Raw genomic sequence first — 20894 nt, forward strand, 5'->3', positions numbered from 1 at the left:
TTAACTTTCTGTACCTTATCTTCTACTGGGCTCTGAGATGCCTGCTGTATTCCCTACAAAACTTATGAGATGTCTGCATGCTCCAAAGCCTGTTCCATTTTTTAATGTAGTGAATCAGTCTTTGCTTTAAAAAGACAAGAAAGAAAGTTAGGAAGGGCTTATGGAATGCTTCATTTCTCCCCAGATTTTGTATGAAGTGACTGTTGTGACTGGAGATATCTCATATGCTGGAACTGATACTGGAATTTTTTTTATACTCTTTGGATCCAATGGGTGCTCAGGAGAGATGCAGCTGGACAAAAATGGAGACAGGTAACCACCTGGGGCCTGTTCACACTACAGAATTACAGTTATGATTCCTCTTTAACTGCCATGGTTCTGTCCTATGAAATCCTGGGATTGATGATGTAGGGATTTAGAATTCTCAGACAGAGAGCTCCAGTTCCCCACCAAACTACAATTCCCAGGACTCCACAGGATGGAATATTGGCAGTTAAAGTGGAATAGTGGTGTTAAATTTCACAGTGTCAAAGACAATACTGCTTAAGCTGTTTTAGCACTATTATTCCACTTTTACTGCTATGACTGCCTCCTGTGGCATTCTGGGGTTTTGTAGTTTAGGGAGGCTGAGAATGCTAAATGCCCGTGACTGAACTGCAAATCCCAGGATTCCACAAGTGGCAGCCATTGTGGTAAAAGTGGAATAATAGCGCTATAACAGTATTGTGTAGTAAGATCAATAGGATCATAACTCTATGGACAATATCACACTACACTATTATAGCAGTATTATTCCATTTGAACTGCTATGTCTGCTTCCTGTAAAATTCTGGGGTTTGCAGTTTCTTGAGACTGCAGAACTCTCTGGCTGACAATTCTAATGTCCCTAAACTGCAAATCCCAGGATTCAACAGGAGGCAGCCACTGTAGTTAAAGTGGAATAATAGCAGTATAACAATGTAGTATGATATTGTCCTGTGAAATAAGTTGGAAGGGATCACATGGGCCATCAGATCCATGAAATTGGTTCCATTGCTGAACAGCTGTCACTATCAAGAAGTTCTTTTGAATGTTCAATTGAAATCTACCTTCCTGTAACATAGACCTAGTTATACCCTCTAAGGCAGCAGAAAACAAGCCTGTCCCTTCCTCTGTGTGGATGCCCTTGTGTTATTTAAAGACTGATCATTTCACCCTTCAATCTTCTCTTCACTAAGCTTGAACATGCCCAGCTTCTTCAACCTCTCTTCAGAAAGAAAGAAAGAAAGAAAGATAGTTCTCCATACTTCTTATAATAATAAATCAATGAAAATTAAGCTCTCTCCGCCATCCTCTTTTGTATACTTCCATTGTAGCCATTGCATTGTAGGCAAGCAAAACTAGGTCATTTCTCCAAACTCTGCAAACTCTTTATGAAAATGTCCAGTTTTGTGCACAAAATACCTTTGAGCAGGAATATTATTTTCTGTGCAGAAAAAAGCTGTTTCCTGTCCAGAATGTGCTGGGGGACGATTGCAAAACAAAACAAAACAAAACAAACAAACAAACCCACATGTGAACTTTGCACAGAAGTCCCAAGCTTCAAACAGTCTTTTTAAAAAAAACATTTATTACTTGCTTCCTTTGAGAATGATATGAGCAAAAAATTACATCCATTCTTACAAGGTTCTTTGATGGGTAGCTTTATATTGCTGCTCACTTATTAAAATGTCAAAAACGCATTTTATTTATAATAATATATAATATAATATAGATTTATTTGTATCCTATCCAATCACGGGGAATCCAGGCGGCTAACAGCAAATAAAAGAAATCCAGAAAAACTATATTTTCTTTTTCTGGATTTATAAACCAGTTGGGGCAGTCTGTGTCAGGGATGAGGAAGAGAGTTCTTCAGCTTCATCCTTCATATGAACTTTCCAAACTCATACTTTCTGAATCAATAGGTGAATCAAAATGTGTTTGTGCACCAAGTGTTCAGTTTTTCAGATGGTTGTTATCCAGTTCTCCACTCCAAAGATAAGCACAAAGAAGTGTGCCTTAAGCAAATGTGTGCACAAAAATACATATAGTACTGGAATATAAGGTCAAGACACCTTGTATAAGGTGAAAATGCTTGTAAAGATGCATAAATTAGGAAAAGGTTGAACGTAAATGTATAGGAAGTGTTAAATATATATGTAAATTTCTATACAGATTTTTTAAAAATTGTACAGAATTGGGCAGAATTTAATGTAAAGTTGGAAAACTGGAACGTTGAATGGAACTGAAATTGACAGATATGCCCATCTCCGTTGTTTACTAGGAATAATTAAATATATACAATAAATTGAATATTTTAATCTTTAAAATTACTCATATTAAGCAGAATTTGCACAGATGCACTTAGGTTTCCTAAATAATGTGAAATGCTTTTAACTGGAGCCCCAAGGCTCTACCATAGGAACTCTGGAAATCCTACTCAGCCGTCTCTTGGCTTCACAGATTTCATGAGACCATACCCACCATACTCACCAGGATTAGAAGTATGGCTTCCCCCCCTTTACAAAACAATTTTAAACAAGCTGCAATTCAAGAGGTATTATCACATTTCATGGCTTCTCCAGAATTCTGTTTTCATGGAACTGCAAAATACACATGAGACTGGATAACACTTCAGAATAATGCTGTATTAGATTCATCAGTGCAGTGAATTCAGCCACAGACCTGGAACTAAGGAAGCTTATAATTCTTCCCTTTCTTTATTATTATCCAAGGTGATATATGCGTGGGAAAGAAACATCTTTTTAAAACTGTCCCAGATAATAAGGCAATTTAATTTACATTACCCCTAGCTGCACAATAGCTCCTGGGAACACAAATATTGATAAGTGGACACGAGGACATGGATGCCAAATTAAACTCTCTTGAGAAATGAGTCTATATCCCCAAAGAAGGCAATGTGCCAAGCCATTTATCTGCACCATCCTCTCCTTCCCCACCATGGCTTTCTTTTGTTAGTCTTTTTCAGATTTGTTCTCTTGCTTGCCTATAAATTACAAATCCCAAGACCTTTCTTGCTATCCAGTCCATCCCTTAGGAGCAATATCCTCTGTATAATTTAATCAGTGCTGTAAAGCAAGCGGGTGGATCTGAATCAAACACAGTTATGAACAGAACCTTTAAATGTGACCTAAGATGGAGCAGGGTGATAATAAACTGTTCAGCCTGAACAGGTACACAAGAAGGTATCTGATGTTGGAGTTGCCAGGGATTGAACTGGAGACCTTCCTCACACTCTGCCATGGATGATCCTGCCACCTACATAGGGTGCGGATGAAAGAAGTGTAGTTCAGTGCTATACAGAGTGGTGGTCCATGCTCAAATGCTGGTTCCCAACCATCTGTTGCTGGTTCCTGAAGAATTTCCAAGAAAAGAAAAAAGAACTATAGCCAAAGGGCACAAATATGGTGCTGATTCCTGTCAATCTGGGGGGTGGGGGGTGGGATTGCCAGTCCCCCAAAACAGATAGTTTAAGAATCACTGATGTAGTGGAACCAGGGCTTGCAGTACTGAAGCAGCAGCACCATTTGACTTGCAGGCTGGCTTCTTTCTAGGATCCACATTAGAGCTATCTAATGGGGTGAACCTATTTGTGGAATGAGATAGCACCTTGGACAGCTCTCTTCTGTTTTGCTTAACACAGTGGTTCCCAACCTTCCTAATGCCGCGACCCTTTAATACAATTCCTCATGTTGTTGTGGTGACCCAAACCCATGAAATTATTTTCGTTGCTACTTCATAACTGTAATTAAATAGGTATTTTCCAATGGTCTTAGGCGACCCCCATGAAAGGGTCATTCGATCCCCAAAAGGGTCCCGACCCACAGTTTGGGAACCCCTGGCTTAATACCAAGTGTAAACTTGCTATCCAACCAGCCACTGGCCACCATAGCTTCCAAATGTTATCTGGGGATGATGGGAGCTGCAACCAGCACCTTTGGAGGGCATCTGGTTGGGGAAGGCTGGCTTAGTAAAACCCTTTTATAGGCCACAGACTTGACCTGAGTAAACGGAAAGTGACTCTTGTCTAAAAAGAGTGGAACTTGGCTCCAGCAACGGCTCAACTTCTGTGTCAGGAATGATTTAACTGTCAGAGGAAGAAACATGCTTTTGCTTTGCCAAAGTATGTCTTAGGAAGGTCCCAAGACAGGCTACAATGCAGTTGGGCCAGGATGCCATCTGGTCATGAATCTCACTTGTGACAAGCGCAAATTCACAAAGCAACAATGGCCAGCTGGTGGCCCACAGGTCGGTATTTCTATTTAAATTATAGTGATTGCTTTTCAGCTTGCATCTATACCATTACATTAGCACATTGGCAGTTTATGCAGATCTGTGCCATCTTCTGTCCTCTTTTTGGAGGGCCAGTGTGTAAGCCTACAAGGCCAACAGAGAGCTAATCAGAGGACATTTCTCATTCCTGCAGATTTGAGATTGGCCAAAGAGATACTTTTATAATGGAGATCCCAGACATTGCACCGCTTAGGAAGATGAGGATATGGACTGATGGGGAAGGGTGTCGCCCAGACTGGTTTCTGGAAGAGGTAGAGCATAATTGTTTGTTGTTTTTAATTCTTCTACTGTTTGTAAAAAGAGACAGCATGGTACAGTGGCTTGTGTGTTGAATTAGGACTCTGGGGACCACAGTTTGAATCCCTGCTCCATCAAATAAATGCACTGGGCAATTTTGGAAAATTCACACTCTCTCAGTCTCAGAAGAAGGCAATGGCAAACTCCCTCTGAACAAATCTTGCCAAGAAAACCCTGTGACAAGTTCACCTTAGGGTCACCATAGGTTCGAAAAGAAGGCACATGACAAAAACTGGGATATCAGTGGAAAGTTTGCAGATTTTCATCTAATTCTTTAATAAAGCAACTGTGGCACACTTGCACTAGTGGGAGTGATATTGCAAGCTCTGGTATCGATTCTGGCCAATTTGGGGGTTTGCTTGTTTGCTATGGGCCAGTTGGGAGTAGGTAGCCATTGCTAGTCCAAGGGTACGCACCAAGAACTACATAAAACATGGCCACAACTTTATTGATTACACCTGTATTTACAGGGTTGGTCAAATGCCTGGCTCCTGATCCAGGTATCGACCAAGCTGTATATTGATCGATGAGCCCATCTCCGGCCAGGTGCCCGAGTGCCCTGTGTGATCCCTTGTTACCAGGGAGTGCTGGAAAGGTATCCGCCTCTACCTGGATGACACCATTTCCTACCCACATACCCCGAGGCCCATAAAGGGACTCCCCATATGTTACCAATGCCCACTGGACAATAGTGAATGATGTCCTGAATCGAGCACCCCTCTACAGTTGTGACAAAAACATCAGGAATAAATGCATAACCACAAAGATCCCCCTTTTATGGGAAGCTAGCCAAAGTCACAGCTTGAAACCTCAGCGTCTCAAGCAGGAACAGGGAGAGAATGAGAGTTTGGCTCACCAAAGCATCTGTAGCAAAAGCAGTGGTCAAAAACAAGGCTTGTTTAATCCAGTTCAGGTCATTCACAAGTTAGCAGTCAGTCCAGTCAAGCAGTCCAAAGGGATAATCTGAAAGAATAGCCAGCTTCCAGGCACAGTTCAAGGCAACAGGCACCACCATGGTGGATGGTTGTCAACCATACTAGACTGAGGGAGGTACTGGGATACTTATAACCTGTGCAGATCTCACAAGTTCTCCCTATTAGCAGCCTGCTTCTTACTTAAACACTGAGAATGCTGGCGTCTATCCTTTTACTGGTGTCTGTCCATTGGGGCAGGCACTGGTAAATCTAGCTCTTCATCTGAGGCAGACTCCTCTGGCTGCTGGGAACTCTATCCCTGTGCTGGCTGCAGGTTCACCTCCTGGGGCTGCTGGTATTGATGCATCCCTGGCCTAACCCCTGGGCTCTCAGCCTCTTCATGAAAGCTCTCAGACTCAGAGGACAAGCAGGGCATGACACCCTAGGAAACCAAACATACAATGCCAAAACCACAATATCCCCCAGGAAAGAAAAGGGTGGGCAGGTGGGATGATGATCCAAGTAGGACTGCTGAGCCAGCATGGGGGCTGTGAAATAAATTACCCCTCACCAAACCAGAGTGAAAACATCCATTCCACTTGGGCATATCATCCCAGGTTCAGTATCATTGGCTGATGCTTCCCACTTATTCCCAGCCAATGTAGCAGCCACACTGCAGTCTGGGAAGGAGAAGTTGACAATCCTCCATGGAGGAGGATTGCCACACCCTACTCCCTGCCCCATACAGCAAATAGCTTGCATGGTAAGTCTTTCAGTCTTCTCATGGGAGGCCCAATAAATAAATAAATAAATAAACAAACAAACAAACATTCAGGTTTTATGAAGGATTTGAAGGACTACAGGTGCATTCAAGGACCACATTTGGAGGCCCACAAGGGCCATATGTGGACCACAGCCTGTACCTTGTCCATCCTTGTTCTAGTGGCATGACCTATACATGTAGAATATCATCATGTACTGCTGAAAACATATTCAGGGGTAGCCATGTTGGCCATATAGCAAAATACTATGATATGTTACTGTGCATCATGTACTTCTGCACAGTTTTTTTTTCCTTTATAAATCCCTGAATGTTGATGCAGGAAAAACAGATGGATAGATGGACAGTGCTACAGCTGTCATACTCTGCCTGTGGGCTTCCTTGAAGTTGTCAAGCTAGACACCATTAGAAACAGGGTATCATATCAAATTGACTCTTGGTCTGACTTAGCAGGGCTTTTCTTAATATTCTAAGTAGGCCTATCTAGCCTACTCACTGAAACAACAGTTTGGGACATCGCCTTGCAAGAATATATGCTTATAGCAAGAGCAGGACAAGTGTAGCTCCTTGAGGATGCTGTTGTGATGTTATGTTCCTGTATTGCAGTTACAGGTTTGTAACCTAGAGTTATGCATTAGTAACTGCTCTGTATTCAATTATACTATTTCTTTGCAATAGTGGCCCCATTGCCACAATCACAAACCCCTAAATCCTGCCTTAAACTCCAGGAAACTGTTCTGAGCTACAGAGGTCCCTTCTACTGGCAATTTGGGCACATCAGGATGAAATTTCCAACCTGCTTCTGCCAGCAAGCAAGGCTGCATCTAGCAGAAGTAGGACTTCCCTCACTGCAATTCCTCATCACAACTTCACTCACTGGTAGAAGGGGCTGGAAAAGTCATCCTGCTGTGCCCAGATCACCAACAGAATATGCATCTGTTGCTTAATGCAGTTGCTGGCTGTGAGGGAAGGTTTGCGTGCTTAGAAGAAGGAAATGATATTAATTATGCATTCTGTTGGTGGTGCAGGATCTCAGCTAATGATGATTAAAGTTATAATGATAGTGATAACAATTTTGCTCCCCTGCCCTTCCCAGAGTGCATCTACACTGTAGAAATAATGCAGTTTGACACGACTTTAAGTGCTGTAGTTGCAGCCAATGGAATCCTGAGATTTATAGGTTTACAAGACAGTTAGCCTTCTCTGCTAAAGACTCCTGGTGCCACACAAAATGGCAGTTTCCTGTAGGATGGAACCATGACAGTTAAAGTGGTGTCAAACTGCATTATTTCGACAATGTAGATGTACTCGTTGTTAGAAAATAGCCTCTCCTGAGAATAAAATTGTCCAGGAGCCCACAAAACAGTTAAATTGCCTCCCACATTCCTAAGGAGGGATGTTTTTAGAAGAATGTTGTTTTTTTTAAAGAGAACGTTTTTAAAACTGTGTGTGTGTATGCCACCCCCCAAACCCTGAAAGTTGCCCACCTCCACTTTACAATATGGTTCCCCAATTTGTGGCTGCAAATAGCATACTGCGACACCTTCTTGCAACCTCAGGCGACATAAGTTAGCCTTCATGAGACAGGAGCATTTGGAGTAAAATCACATATTAAAAAGGATATACAGGGTTTCTAAGCTTGTTTTCTTTAAAAGGAAATGTGGAGGCAAAGATATCCTTTAAATGGGGAACTTGCAGTCAAGAGGGGAGATGCTTAGCTGTACAGGTACTTCTGCCTACAAACAGTGGCATCCCACACTGAGATGTCACTCTTTTCTACAAATGACCTCTCCCTGGTGTAGGCATGGAAAGAGTATTTTTAAAAAATCCATATCAATTGTTGAAAAGTGGCTTTCTCAAAGAAAACAGGTTTCCTGCACAGAAAATTGTATTTTCTGTGCAGAAGATATTATCTGCAGGAACTTGTTTTCTTTGCAGAAAATGCACAGGTGAATAGCAAAAGCAGCTTCATTTGCACCTAATAAGTTCTGAACTGTGAATGCATCTTTGAAACTGGTGCATCTTTCATTGACTTGATCAGAGGGAAGAGAAAAAAATGTAAAATTATGCACACACACACACGAGGTAAAATTAAATGAGAATGAAATTTAGGAAAAGATTTACTGACTTTTCTTGGTGACATTTGTGTCTCCGCAGAAAATGTGGGTTTGGGAACATAGTGTTGAAAAGATTCACACTTTCATCTTTATCTGTGCCTCTTTTAAGGCTGCAGATGCTCTGTCCCAGCATAAGTGTGGTGTAGTGGTGAGAATGTTGCACTAGATCTATGGAAGACCATGGTTTGGATCCAGCCATGGCAACCCATGGCAAGTCAGACTCTCTCCTACTAAATCTTAACAAAAAAGCCCATGATAGGGTCACCATAAGTCAATAGCGACTTGAAAGAACGCAATATATAGACTCTGGCCTAGTCATAAGACATCTTAGCTCTGTTTAAAAAAAAAAAAGACAGCCTCAAAGCAGTGCTTCTCCCTCTCCATCTTCTCATAAAGTATAGAAAGCAATCCCTTATACTGAGTCAGGTTTCTCATCCATTTAATTTAGCATCATCTGCACCAGGGATGTGGAATCATTGGCTCTCCAGACGTTGTTGGCCTCCATGTCCTATCAGTCCTAGGCTGATAATGGTGAAGAATGCCACTGAAGAATGCCACTGAGGTACATCCCTTCCCCGAGGACAGACGTGGGAACTGCAATCCTGCATCTGCAAGGCCTGGTCACTTTGAAGGCTCAGTGGCCACATTCCAGTGGTGGCAGTGCCAATGGCAAAAAGTGCAAGACCGAAAATGACAATATATCTTAGATGAAGTATGCTATTCTCAGTACCTAAGTCTTACTGCAGGTTTTTCAATCTTTTATGATGTGGGAAATTCCTCATAAGAAAGCTGAGAACCCACAAAATTATGCCAACATTCATGGAGAAAGGGAAATGGCTATCCAGGGAAACTCAATGGGACCCCAGGAGGGTTGGACTCAGCCCCAGGCCTGAGGCTACCTACACTGACTGGCAGCACCTCTTTACATTCTCAGTGAAGTTTTTCCCAGGCCTACCTGAGAGCAATCATTGAGTCTGGGACTGTCTGCATGCAAACAAATGTTCTGCCACTGAGGTACATCCCTTTCCCGAGGACAGATTAAGTACCTTCTCAACAATGGTGTGTCCTTCATTTCAAGTGTTTTCTTCCTCCTACGGGGAGCTTTCCATTACTCAGTTATTCTTTTTTTACATCCCAAGAAAGAGTAATAAGGCAAGTCTGCTTTCTTCTTGGCAAGGTCACATATTTTGATAATGTTTCCTCCAGTTACCCATGTCTTATCATGGCAGGACCAGCAGAGACCTAAAAGATCTGTGAGCAAAGCCAAGCACAACCTATAATTTTACCCAAATGGACTCTCCGCTGTTAGAGTTTATTGGGAGGGAATTCTGGCATGATGCCACTGCACCTGCAATGAATTACAAATCTGCTTTTGTGATAGGAGCTCAGAGATCCTTAGGGGGGATAAAATAGTAGCTACCCTAGGCTTTTTGAAATAATGTTACAGATCATGGGGTGGTGGAAGGCCAAGGCTGCCTTGAATGCATACCATTTCTGAAAAAGCCAATTGCAAGTTAAGTCCCTGTTATATTTTTATACCATTTTGTTTTTGCAGTTGCAAAATGTATCTCTCCATTTTTCTCCAATACAGTGTGCCAAATATTGACGTTCTCTTTGTGACTTCACTTTTCTTTTCTTTTTTTAAATGCTATTATATCACACAGTAATAATAATAATATAAGTTATTTTCAGCTGGGCTATGTATGCACAAGTTTGTTTGTTTTTTTTAAAAAATCTGCTTTATATATTGGCACTTTTAAAATTTTCATTTTACGTTCAAGGAGTGATTGCATATTTCTGAGTATAGTAGCAATATAAAGGAAAAACAAAAAGAAAAGAAAACACCTGCTGCTTTAGAACTGCTGAAATGTCTTCTATCAATGGTAAAATCTGTGTACCATACAACACAGGCACAAAGAATGCAGAAATCTCTGTGTCTTCCACGTGTCTCTAAATCCTCCAGCTAGCATGGCAATACATGTAACTTTTCCGAATTCTGTGGTGCAACAACTGCTTTCATAGGGAACTTTGGTGGTAACAGATGTGAGCTGATGGGGGAGGGTGGATCTTTCCCACATACAGTATATGAGAGAGGGCAAGTTGTGCAAAGACTTCTCCACACCAGTGGGACTACATTTGGCCAAGAGAGAAGGTGGAACTCCTGGTGAGGCGATGCCTCAAGTACGGGATTTGGGCACCAACCTTCAAGAAGTATGAGAAGAAACTAGAAGGAGTTCAGGAGAGGGAAACAAAACTGGCATACCCTCCAACTATCCCAGTTTGGCAGGAACAGTTCTGATGAATCCTCTGTTGTCAACTGCTTTTAAAATGTCTAAAAATTTAAAATTTCTCCTCCCACTTTCCTCTGTCCTCAGCTTACTTCAGTTCTGCAGATTGGGTTTAAAGTGAAAATTAATTTGTACTCAATTAACTCATCAGGGAGAGCGGAGAGGAAGGGGTGGGATCCTGCCCTTCCCAATAGGCTCATGCAAAAGCAAACTGCTGCACTCTGTCCTAGCTTGTGTGTTTTTCCTCATTAATAACCTTGGCCCTCTTGACCACACTCTGATGTTGCTTGGTCATACATAACATGGTTTTCTTCTAGGAGATGTTGGAGGGTATGAAATGGTGAGCCATGTGAGAAGCAGGAAAGGTTGAAGGAACTGGGTGGTGGATCTATCTAGCCTGGAGAAGAGAAGAAAGAAGAGGGGTGAGAGAGACATGACAGCAGTTCTTAAACACGTAAACAGCCGAGAAGAGGGCCTTGTTCAATGGAATGAATTATGAGTAACAAATTATTTTAACAAATTATCTCCACACTCTGGCCATTGCCTGTTCACATGTCCTCTCCAAGTTATGCATACAATGAAGAGATGGATAACTCCAGTCCAAGAGAGAGAAGGCCATCCTTGTATATACCTCCTTGAGGACTAACAGTATATCCATATTTCAGAATTAAAACAGTTGGACACCACTTTAATTGCCTTGACTCTATCCTTCAGAATCTTGGGATTTGTAGTTTGGTGAGGTATACAGTCTGTTCTGTCAGAGAGACCTGGGAAACCATCTCAGGGTTTCTGTAGGATAGAGCCATGGCAGTTAAAGTGATGTCAAACTGCTTTAATTCTGCAGTGTGACTACATCCTGAGATCTACCAAAGGGTGACTCTTTTTATCACTAGTATTCAATGGGGAAGAACATAGGAGAGAATATAATCTACTATGACATCAATCTGTGGAATGCTCTCCCCTTGTAGGTGTGATGGATGCTGACATTGGTTTTTTCAAGCTACCAAGTCAAAACATGTCTTTTTAGTTAAAGTCTTGGGAGGGTAATTTTCTCTTCCAATGTACAAATGAATTATTTTAAACTGTTTATAATGTTATGCACATATACTGTCCTGAGACTTCACAATAAGGGGCCAGATATAAATATTTAAGCAAATGAACAAAGAAATGACTGAGCAGTGGTTAGGGGAGGGTCACTAAAAAAGAACCCCACATTGAAAGCATCTCAATGGACCCCAAGCCGAGACCAATGATTTTCTTACATTGATTAGTAATGTCACATTTCTTTTGTAACAAGGGATAACTAACTTACCTTTCAAAAGTACCATAACAAGTGTTAAGTACCAATGTTGCACTTATTTCATTATCACAATTACAAAATTGGTTACTTTAAAGGTTATTTTAAGGGCTTTTTAAAACCAGAAAATGATTCCCTGATCACTGTGATTTGTCATTTTTGAAGTAACACAAAATAATGGGCCAGGGGATATTGAGTAATACAACAAGTAACTTTGTACGCACAGTAGTGAGTTCCACCTTGGCACCTGCTCTCTGTGGTTATGGGATTGTGTGCTCCAGTGAGGCAAGAAGCAATACGGATGGTAGCGTTGCTGGTGGTAGGGTCTCCCAAGCAGTGGCATCACTAGGATTGATGTCACCCCAATATGGTAACTCATGCTGTCACACCCCAGGCCCCAGCCACCCCTTCCATCAACCAAGCTCCCTCTGCTGTGACCAAATGAGAAAGGGAGGCAATGGCAGCAGGGATAGCCGTGGACACCTTTCCTTTTGCAGAAGGGAGTCAATGCTGCTGCCACTACCAGTAACCTCCTTTCCCAAACCCACCAGCAGTCCTTTCAGACCCCAAAGATCACACATCAGCCACCGCTGATGGATGGCAGAGGTGCCCTGGCTGGTGGAGCGGGTGAGGGGATCTTGGGACGAACATTGAGCAACTGCTCCAATGGGTGTTCACCCATTCTGAGGTGTTGCCAGTGTGGTCAGCATCCCCGCACTCCCCTAGTGATGTTCTTGCTCCCAAGTTAGGTGGGGGGGGGGGGGGAGCCAGACTAAATGTGCCAAACAACTACTGGGCAGCAGCAGTAGTGGAGGGTGACACTGGCAGAGGATTTCTGAGAGACAATGGCAGTGGCTCCACAGCTAACTCTGTAGAAGCTAGCGCTGTGCAGAAGAAGGCAGTGGTAAACATCTCCTAAAGACTTTTGCTTTGAAAACCCAATGAGAATGGAACAATCTAAAATGGAACTAGACATAGTACCTGAAGATGAGATGTGTAGATTAGGAGGCATTATTCAATCAAGGAAGCCACAGCTGTGGGTTTGTAAGATCACAGCAGGGCAGTTTGTAGCCAAGGCTTTTGGCGGGTTCTTGAACATAGGGTTGCCATAAGTCAAAATCAACTTGACACCAACAGTAGTGAGTAGCATGAATGAAGTACTTTCTAAACATTTCAGCAATAAAGTGTATTACTTCTAAAAGTCACCTTCCAAGCCTGGTCAAAATATAAAGTTGGCACTAAATACCTCTTTGGCTACACATTATTCAAACAGGACTTCTGTACTTCAGTTGAGCTGAGTTCAAGGGGTGGGTGGATATAGTATCCAGCAACAAGAGATCTCCAAGATCCTCCTCAAGACTGCCAGATGCATACATTTTATATTTAAAGGATTCTTTACAAAATAGGAATGACAAAATAAAGTGTGTAAAACAATAGGCTATGAACAGTGTAAAAACACATACAAAAAAGAAAGCATATCCCTCCAATAAGAGGTTTTCCTGCATGCAATTACACATTAAAAGCCTGCTTGATCAAAAAGGTCTTTGCCTACCAGTGAAAGGAGAGCAGAGAGGAAGCCAGCCTAGCCTCCTGTGGAAGGGAATTCCAAAGGGTGGAAGCAGCCACTGAGAAGGCTCTCTCTCTTTTTCATGTCATCACCAAACTAGCCTGTGATGGTGCCATGACCAGGAGAAAGTCTTTCACTGTGGTTCTTAAGACTCTGACAGGTTCATATGTCATGATAGAATATTTCAAATAGCCTGGACCTAAACTGTATAGGACTTTATAGATCATGACCAGCACTTTGAAGATGTTTTAACAAGAGTTATATGCTTTCTCTAAGCAGTCCCAGTCAGCATTCTGGATGCAACATTTTGGATCCACTGAAGTTTCTCAACAGTTCCCAAAGGCAGCCCCATGTACAGTGTGTTAAGTAATCCAGATGGGATGTAATTAAGATATATATTACTATAGCCAGAGCTACCTTCTCAGAGAAAGGCTGCAGCTCGTGTGCTATAGGTGATTTTTCTGAATTCACAAACATATTTGAAAATTGGTCCAAAATATATTTCAGAGGTGTTGGGAAACTCTGATGACTAGACTCTCCACAGTATGGGACTTATTCTGCACAAAATTTGCAAGGTTTGTTTTTTTAAAAAAAAAATTGGCAGAGAAAACAATTTTCTGTGTAGGAAGCATTTTCTGCGCACACAAAAAGTTATTTGTAGATATCTTCTGCACCAAAATGCTTTCTCCTGCACAGAAAATACACATGCGCGCACACACACACAAATCACATGCACATTTTGTTCAGAATAGCCTCCAACTTCCAGCATTTTCTGCACTTTAAAGCTGTTTCCAGTGCAGAAAAACCATCTGAATTTTACACAGAATTTGTCCTGAATGGTGAATATTCTTTGAAAAAGCTTTGAAGGCTTTCTCACTGTGGGAAGAAAATTGCTAAAATTACTCATTGTGTCCTTCAACAATGAAACTAGCCAATAATTACAACCCTATTATATGAACTGCAGAATTTCACTCTTGTGCAACAGTTGCATTTAGTTGGTGTTGTATCTTGATTTCCCAAACAAAGCCATGGGGCATGCTATGGTATCCCCTTGAGTGCCAAAGGACAGTGGATGCTGGTAGCTCTAACATCAGTGGGGAAATTACTCAATTCTGGCATTTAATCCAAACTTTTAAGGAACTAGCCAAACCGATTTTAGTTCAGTACCTTGGATAACTCCTTTAAAATCTGCCCTAAAAGCTGGAGAAGACTGTCTGCCCTACTGACATCAGAGCTCCTAGGCTCCATCACCGAGCAGTAATAATGTACTCCAAAATTTATTGCAGTAGATTTCCAGTGAGACATCCATGCGGTGCGAACACTGATCTGAGCTCACCTCAGTTTTTTGTCGGAGGTGTATTTGAGAAAGAACATACGGGAGTACTTGTGGGGGTAGAGCCGGAATGTCAAAACAGATGGTGCACTGTCAGTGTTAAGTAGGCAAGACAAGAAGCAAATTAAGCCATCAGCCTTGTAATTAACCATTTGTTGCTGGATAGATGCATACATGATATTCTAATTTTCCTGCGCCAGTGAAAAGACAATAGAAGAGTAATTCTTTTCCCAAATACTCCCCCCCCCCTTTTCATAACAATTAATCAGGGAATCTATTGAAAAGATAAAATTGTATCAGTTAGGGCTTGTACTTATACAAATATCTTCATTTGTAGTTAGGGTTGTCAGTTCAGGATCATCCCAGGCCCTGTGAGTTCTGGGCCAAAACCTGAGACCTAGGTCCTGTCTGCATGGTGCAATATAAGAGGTATACTCCAGTGTTCTTGTGAGAAAAGAAGTGTGTTAAGCTTTGTTGTTATATGAAAGGCTATTTGATTTGTTCAGCTGACACGTTTCAGGTGCGAACCCTTCTTCACGAGCTGTGAAATTACAAAGGTGTATATGTTTATTGACAATTGTCATATATATATATATATATAGATATATAGATATATATATAGATATATATATACACATACACACACACACACACACACACACACATATATATATATAACCATACAAAATGTCTAACTCTTCCTGTCTGCATGGGTGATCAAAATGAGGCACCCAACCATGTGATCATTTCTGAGCACCTCATTCTGACCTTGCTGTTATCATTATTAGGCACGATTGTCAACCTTGCAAAACTCCTCTGATATGCCCATTCAAACCTTTTCTGACTTATGGCAACACTAGACAAACCTATCATGGAGCTTTCTTGGCCGGATTTGTTCAGAGGAGATGTAACAATGCCCTCCTCTGAAGTAGAGAGCATGTGATTGGCCCAGAGTCACCCATGGGTATCCATGGCTGAGCAGAGATTTGAACCCTGGTCTTCCATTGTCCTAGGCCAACACTAAAACTCCTGCTCCATGCTGCCTTACATGCCATGTGTTATTTATGTTTGGTCTCAGACTAATATTTCCTCCAGTTGTTGACTTTATTTGTGCATTTTACTTCTTATATTTGTACATTGTATGAATCAGATTTAATGTCTTAAATTGATTGTATCTGTAAAGTGCCATGCAAATGTATGGCACTATACAAATGAACAACAACAACAATAATAAGGCAGTGTGTGTGTGTGTGTGTGTGTGTGTGTGTGTGTGTGTGTGTGTGTTATCTAAATGTGAGGTTCTACTCAGATAGAATTATAGAGTTGGAAGAGACCACAAGGGCCATCCAGTCCAATGTCCTGCCATGCAGGAATGCACAATCAAAGCAGCCCTGACAGATGGCTTCACTGACTGCATCATTCCCTGCTTTATATACCCTTGTTCTCTTTTAAGGTCTCAAAAGTACCAGTGTTTAAACTGAAGCTAAAATACTTTCCATTGGTTTGATTTTTCCTAGATCATCATGAAGAATCTGACCACTCAGGAGGTGACCACCTTTACATACAATGACTGGTTTTCAAAACAATGGGGCGACAAGCTTACCTTGGAGTGGGAAATGCCAGCAATGATTGATGGTGAACAGATGATGGACTACACAACATATACCGTCCAGGTTAAAACCAGTGACATTGGAGGTACATCCTCATTTTCTATGAGAATCTACTCCAGATTTTTTACCTACAGTTTTTAAAATTACAACTGGATGTTAAGCCAGCAGGTCTGTCTCAGGAAAGCATGTTGTTGTTGTTGTTGTTGTTGTTGTGTGCCATCAAGTCATTTCTGACTTATGGTGAACTTAAGGCAAACCTGTCACAGGGTATTCTTGGCAAGATTTGTTCAGAGAGGTTTTTTGTGGGTTTTTAGGGCTATGTGGCTATGTTCTAGAAGATTTTCTTCCTGACATTTCGCCAGCATCTGTGGCTGGCATCTTCAGAGATTTCTCAGTATAATTTTGCATTTCCCTAGCCAGTGTGGTGTAGCTGACTAGGACTCTGGAAATCAGAGTTTGAATTCGTGCTTGGCCATGGAAACCCACTGGGTGACCTTGGGCAAGTCACATTCCTTCAGCCTCAGAGGAAGACAAAGGCAAACCCTCTCTGAACAATATGAAGTCAAAGGCTTTCATGGAAGGTTTGCCTTTGTCTTCCTCTGAGGCTGAAGGAATGTGACTTGCCCAAGGTCACCCAGTGGGTTTCCATGGCCAAGCACGAATTCAAACTCTGATTTCTAGAGTCCTTGTCAGCTACATCACACTGGCTAGGGAAATGCAAAATTATACTGAGAAATTTCAGGAGATCTATTGAAGCTCTGGGCTTTTTTACATTCTGCCAGAAGAAGAATCTCCAAATTTTGCTTTGAATTTTTATTTTGAAGAGTTCCTATGGATTTGTTGTTATGTGCCTCAAAGTTGTTTTTGACTTATGGCGATCCTATCCTGTTACAGAGTTTGCTTGGTAAGATTGGTTCAGAGATGGTTTGTATTTGCTTCCTCTCAAGTTGAGAGAATATTACTTGCCCAAGTTTGTCCAGTGGGTTTCCATGACTAAGCCCAGATCTGAACCCTGGGCTGCTGCCACACTGCAGAATTAATGCAGTTTGATATCCCTTTATCTGTCATAATTGATGGATCTTATTGCACCACATCATGGCTAGACAGTAGGTATCCTGTAGTCAATCTGTGCTTCTGCCGCTGCTTTTAATGAAGGGGAAAATCCCATGAATAGCTGTCAGTCCCGCAGTTAACCCATTCTTGAAGTATATGCGATAGGTTATTCAGGGGTAATTCAGAGAGAAAGGGAATTTAAAGGTGTTCGATTGCAACACCCCTTTTCCAATGAAAGCAATACAGTCCTCCCTCTGTTCTCGCAGTCTTCAGACTCGCTTATGTGTGAGGGACGAATGGAGTGGGGAAGAATGGGCTGCGCGCCCCTCACCTATATTCAAGCCAATGAGGCTTGCATATAGGTGAAACTCCTTTTTTGTGAGGGGGTCAAGAATAGATCCCCACGAAAAAGGAGGGGCAACTGTACTTGTTAGTGCTGAGGAGGCAAATCTTTCATCTGGGGCAGGAACATCAGGAGTTAAAGGGGTCTGATTGCACAACAACCCATGCCATGCCCTGGCAAACTTTTCAACCAGGGGAAGAACAATGGGATTTAACGGGGTCTGACTTTACTTACTTAATCTCAGAGAGCTAATGAGTAAACGGGGCAGTACCGTGATAAGATGCATGGATAACCTGTTATCACGTGATTGCATTGTAATGTGATAAGAATTGTTGCTGTTTTGGGTGTTAAAAATCCGTAACAGCACCAGGAGGGAAGCTTGTGCGATCATCACCAATGCTTATAAAAGGTACTTTTATGGACTTCAGCCCCCAGAATCCCCATGGGAATTCCACTGGCCAAAGGGGCTAGAGAATTCTAGAGATGCAATCCTATCAATCCTATGGGCTGTACTAACTAGGAGGAGGAAGAAGAGAGGTGGCAGAAAGTGCCATTGATGGTGGAAATGAAACCCATCTCTATCAGGACAGAAAGCTGTTCTGCCATCATCCTAGCTTCTCAGGAGCTAGCACAGGGGTTGGCAACCTCAGGCCCGTGGGCCGGATGCGGCCCGCGGGCGCCTTTCTGCCGGCCCCCAGTCCCTCCTGCCGCCGAAATCGCCACCGATTTCGGCCGCTCCGGCCTCCATTTTGCCCTTCAAAATGGCGGTGCCCATTAGGAGGCCCGATGCGGCCTCCGGAGCCCTGATACGGGCTCCAGGAGCCGCACTGGGCCCCTGGGAGGCCCGATGCGGCCTATGGAGCCCTGAATTGGGCTCCAGGAGCTGCACCGGGCCTTCAAATGGGCGCCGCCCACCTCCTTCCTGGCTGCGCCCACCTCCCTCCTGGCTCCGCCCTCCTCCTCCCTCCTATAAATGGAGGGGCGGGGGGGGAAGGAGGAGGAGGCAGAGAGAGAGGGGGGAGGGGAGGGGAGGAAGAAAGACAGAGAAAGGGTGGGTGGGAGGGAGAGGAGAGAGAGGGGGGAGGGAGGGGAGGAGAGAGAGAGAGAGAAAAGGTGGGAGGGAGAGGAGAGAGAGGGAGGGAGGGAGGGGGAGGAGAGAGAGAGAGAAAGGGTGGGTGGGAGGGAGAGAGAGGGAGGGAGGGGAGGAGAGAGAGAGAGAAAAGGTGAGAGGGAGAGGAGAGAGAGGGAGGGAGGGAGGGAGGGAGAAGAGAGAGAGAGAGAGAGGGTGGGAGGGTGGGAGTGAGAAGGAGGGAGGAAGGGAGAGAAAGAAAGTGGTTTGAGACAGTGGCATGCGTTTTTTGCTGTTTTGTGGCCTTTGCCTAGTCGCTTCCATTCTTGCAAATATTGCTATTATTGTTGTTGTTGTTATCCTTTGGCATTCTCTTGCAAAATCCCCCCACATGGACTTGCTTGCTCTTTTCTGGGTTGAGACAGTGTGCATGCATTTTTTGCTGTTTTGTGGCCTTGCCTAGTCGCTTCCATTCTTACAAATATTGCTATTATTATTGTTGTTGTTATCCTTTGGTATTCTCTTTGCAAAATCCCCCCACATGGACTTGCTTGCTCTTTTCTGGGTTGAGACAGTGTGCGTGCATTTTTCCTGTGTTATGGCATTGCCGGCCCTAGTAGCTTCTTGCAAATATTATATTATTATGAGGCTCCGCCCCGGAGGGTGGAAACTCCGCCCCTGACATGTGGCTCCGCCCCCGGATAGTGGAAGCTCCGTCCTGGCATGCGGCTCCACCCCCCCGGCTTCGGCCCCCCAGTTGTGCTGAGGGACAGCAACCCGGCCCCCCGGCTCAAAAAGGTTGCCTACCCCTGAGCTAGCAGGTACAGTTTTTGTTGCTGTCCCATTGCCACTATGTGCTGATTGAAAAACTCACCTTATATTGGCAGAGACTATCCTAGGCCTTGAGATTTCAGGAACCAACCTGAGAACTCATGGTGGCTCCTTGTGATATCACAAAAAGTGGGCCCTGATGATGTCACAAGGGGCATCCCCCAGATTATGTCATTTGGCACAGCACTTGAAACATTAGCTACAATGGCACAGTATTTGCCATACAAGGTTTTTCCAGTGAGTACAGTTGCCCCTCCATATCCATTTCCAGTGAGTACAGTTGGCCCTCCATATCCATTGTTTCTTCATCCACAGATTCAACCATCCATGACTATATATATATATCCAAAAAACAAACCCTGGTTTTGCCATTTTATATAAGAGACATCATTTTACTACATTATGTATAATGGAACTGAGCATCCAAGGGAGGTCCTGGAACCAAACCCCAGGAGATACCAAGGGCCCACTATACAACAGCCTCAGTTTAGTCATCTTGGCTTCTAGTGAGAGAGTTCAGGTTTGATTTGCTCTAGTGCTCATTCAAACAAACACACACACACACTTTAAATCATGCTTGTGCCATAAGATTCTCACTCCATTGCCCTAACTGGAGAAGAGGATCCAGGCTTAAGATGATAGATTGATAGATAGATAGATAGATAGATAGATAGATAGATAGAATAACTGTCCCTTATAACAGCATACATATACCAGCATTCTGGCCTAGAAGTTGTCATTTTAAAAAGTGCTGTTTCCAGATTCTGCTCTGAAAAAAATCAAATTGTAATAAAATGAAAATGTTGAGAATGCTGCAATCCAATGAAATGTTTGTGAGTTCAGCATTCCTTGGGGTGCAACTGTTGTTATCATGACATGAAATATATTTCTGTATGAAGTTGAGCTCAGGCTCACAAAGGCCAAAGGAAAGAGGAAACTGCAGATGTCAACATCAGCCAATACATCTCCTCTTTTCAGGAAATGAAGGGTGATGGGCTTTAACGATGGTTCTATCTTGTTATGAGCTGAGGCAGCCAGCGGGGGGAAAACAAATTAGAG

General features: G+C 42.8%; 1 protein-coding gene across 1 annotated transcript in view; it reads left to right on the forward strand.

Annotated features, from left to right (window-relative positions):
* LOC149324215 (lipoxygenase homology domain-containing protein 1-like) overlaps positions 1 to 20894 on the forward strand; it is a 237886-nt gene that overhangs the window by 188327 nt on the left and 28665 nt on the right. The window contains exons 34-36 of the mRNA XM_089487726.1: positions 185 to 312; positions 4469 to 4586; positions 16447 to 16624. Coding sequence (XP_089343852.1) covers positions 185 to 312; positions 4469 to 4586; positions 16447 to 16624 — 424 coding nt within the window. The remainder of the gene's footprint in view (positions 1 to 184; positions 313 to 4468; positions 4587 to 16446; positions 16625 to 20894) is intronic.

The sequence above is a fragment of the Sceloporus occidentalis genome, unplaced genomic scaffold (genome assembly GCF_023333645.1).
Source record: "Sceloporus occidentalis isolate IW3139 unplaced genomic scaffold, rSceOcc1.0.p SCAF_1, whole genome shotgun sequence".
NCBI classification, from domain to species: Eukaryota; Metazoa; Chordata; class Lepidosauria; order Squamata; family Phrynosomatidae; genus Sceloporus; species Sceloporus occidentalis.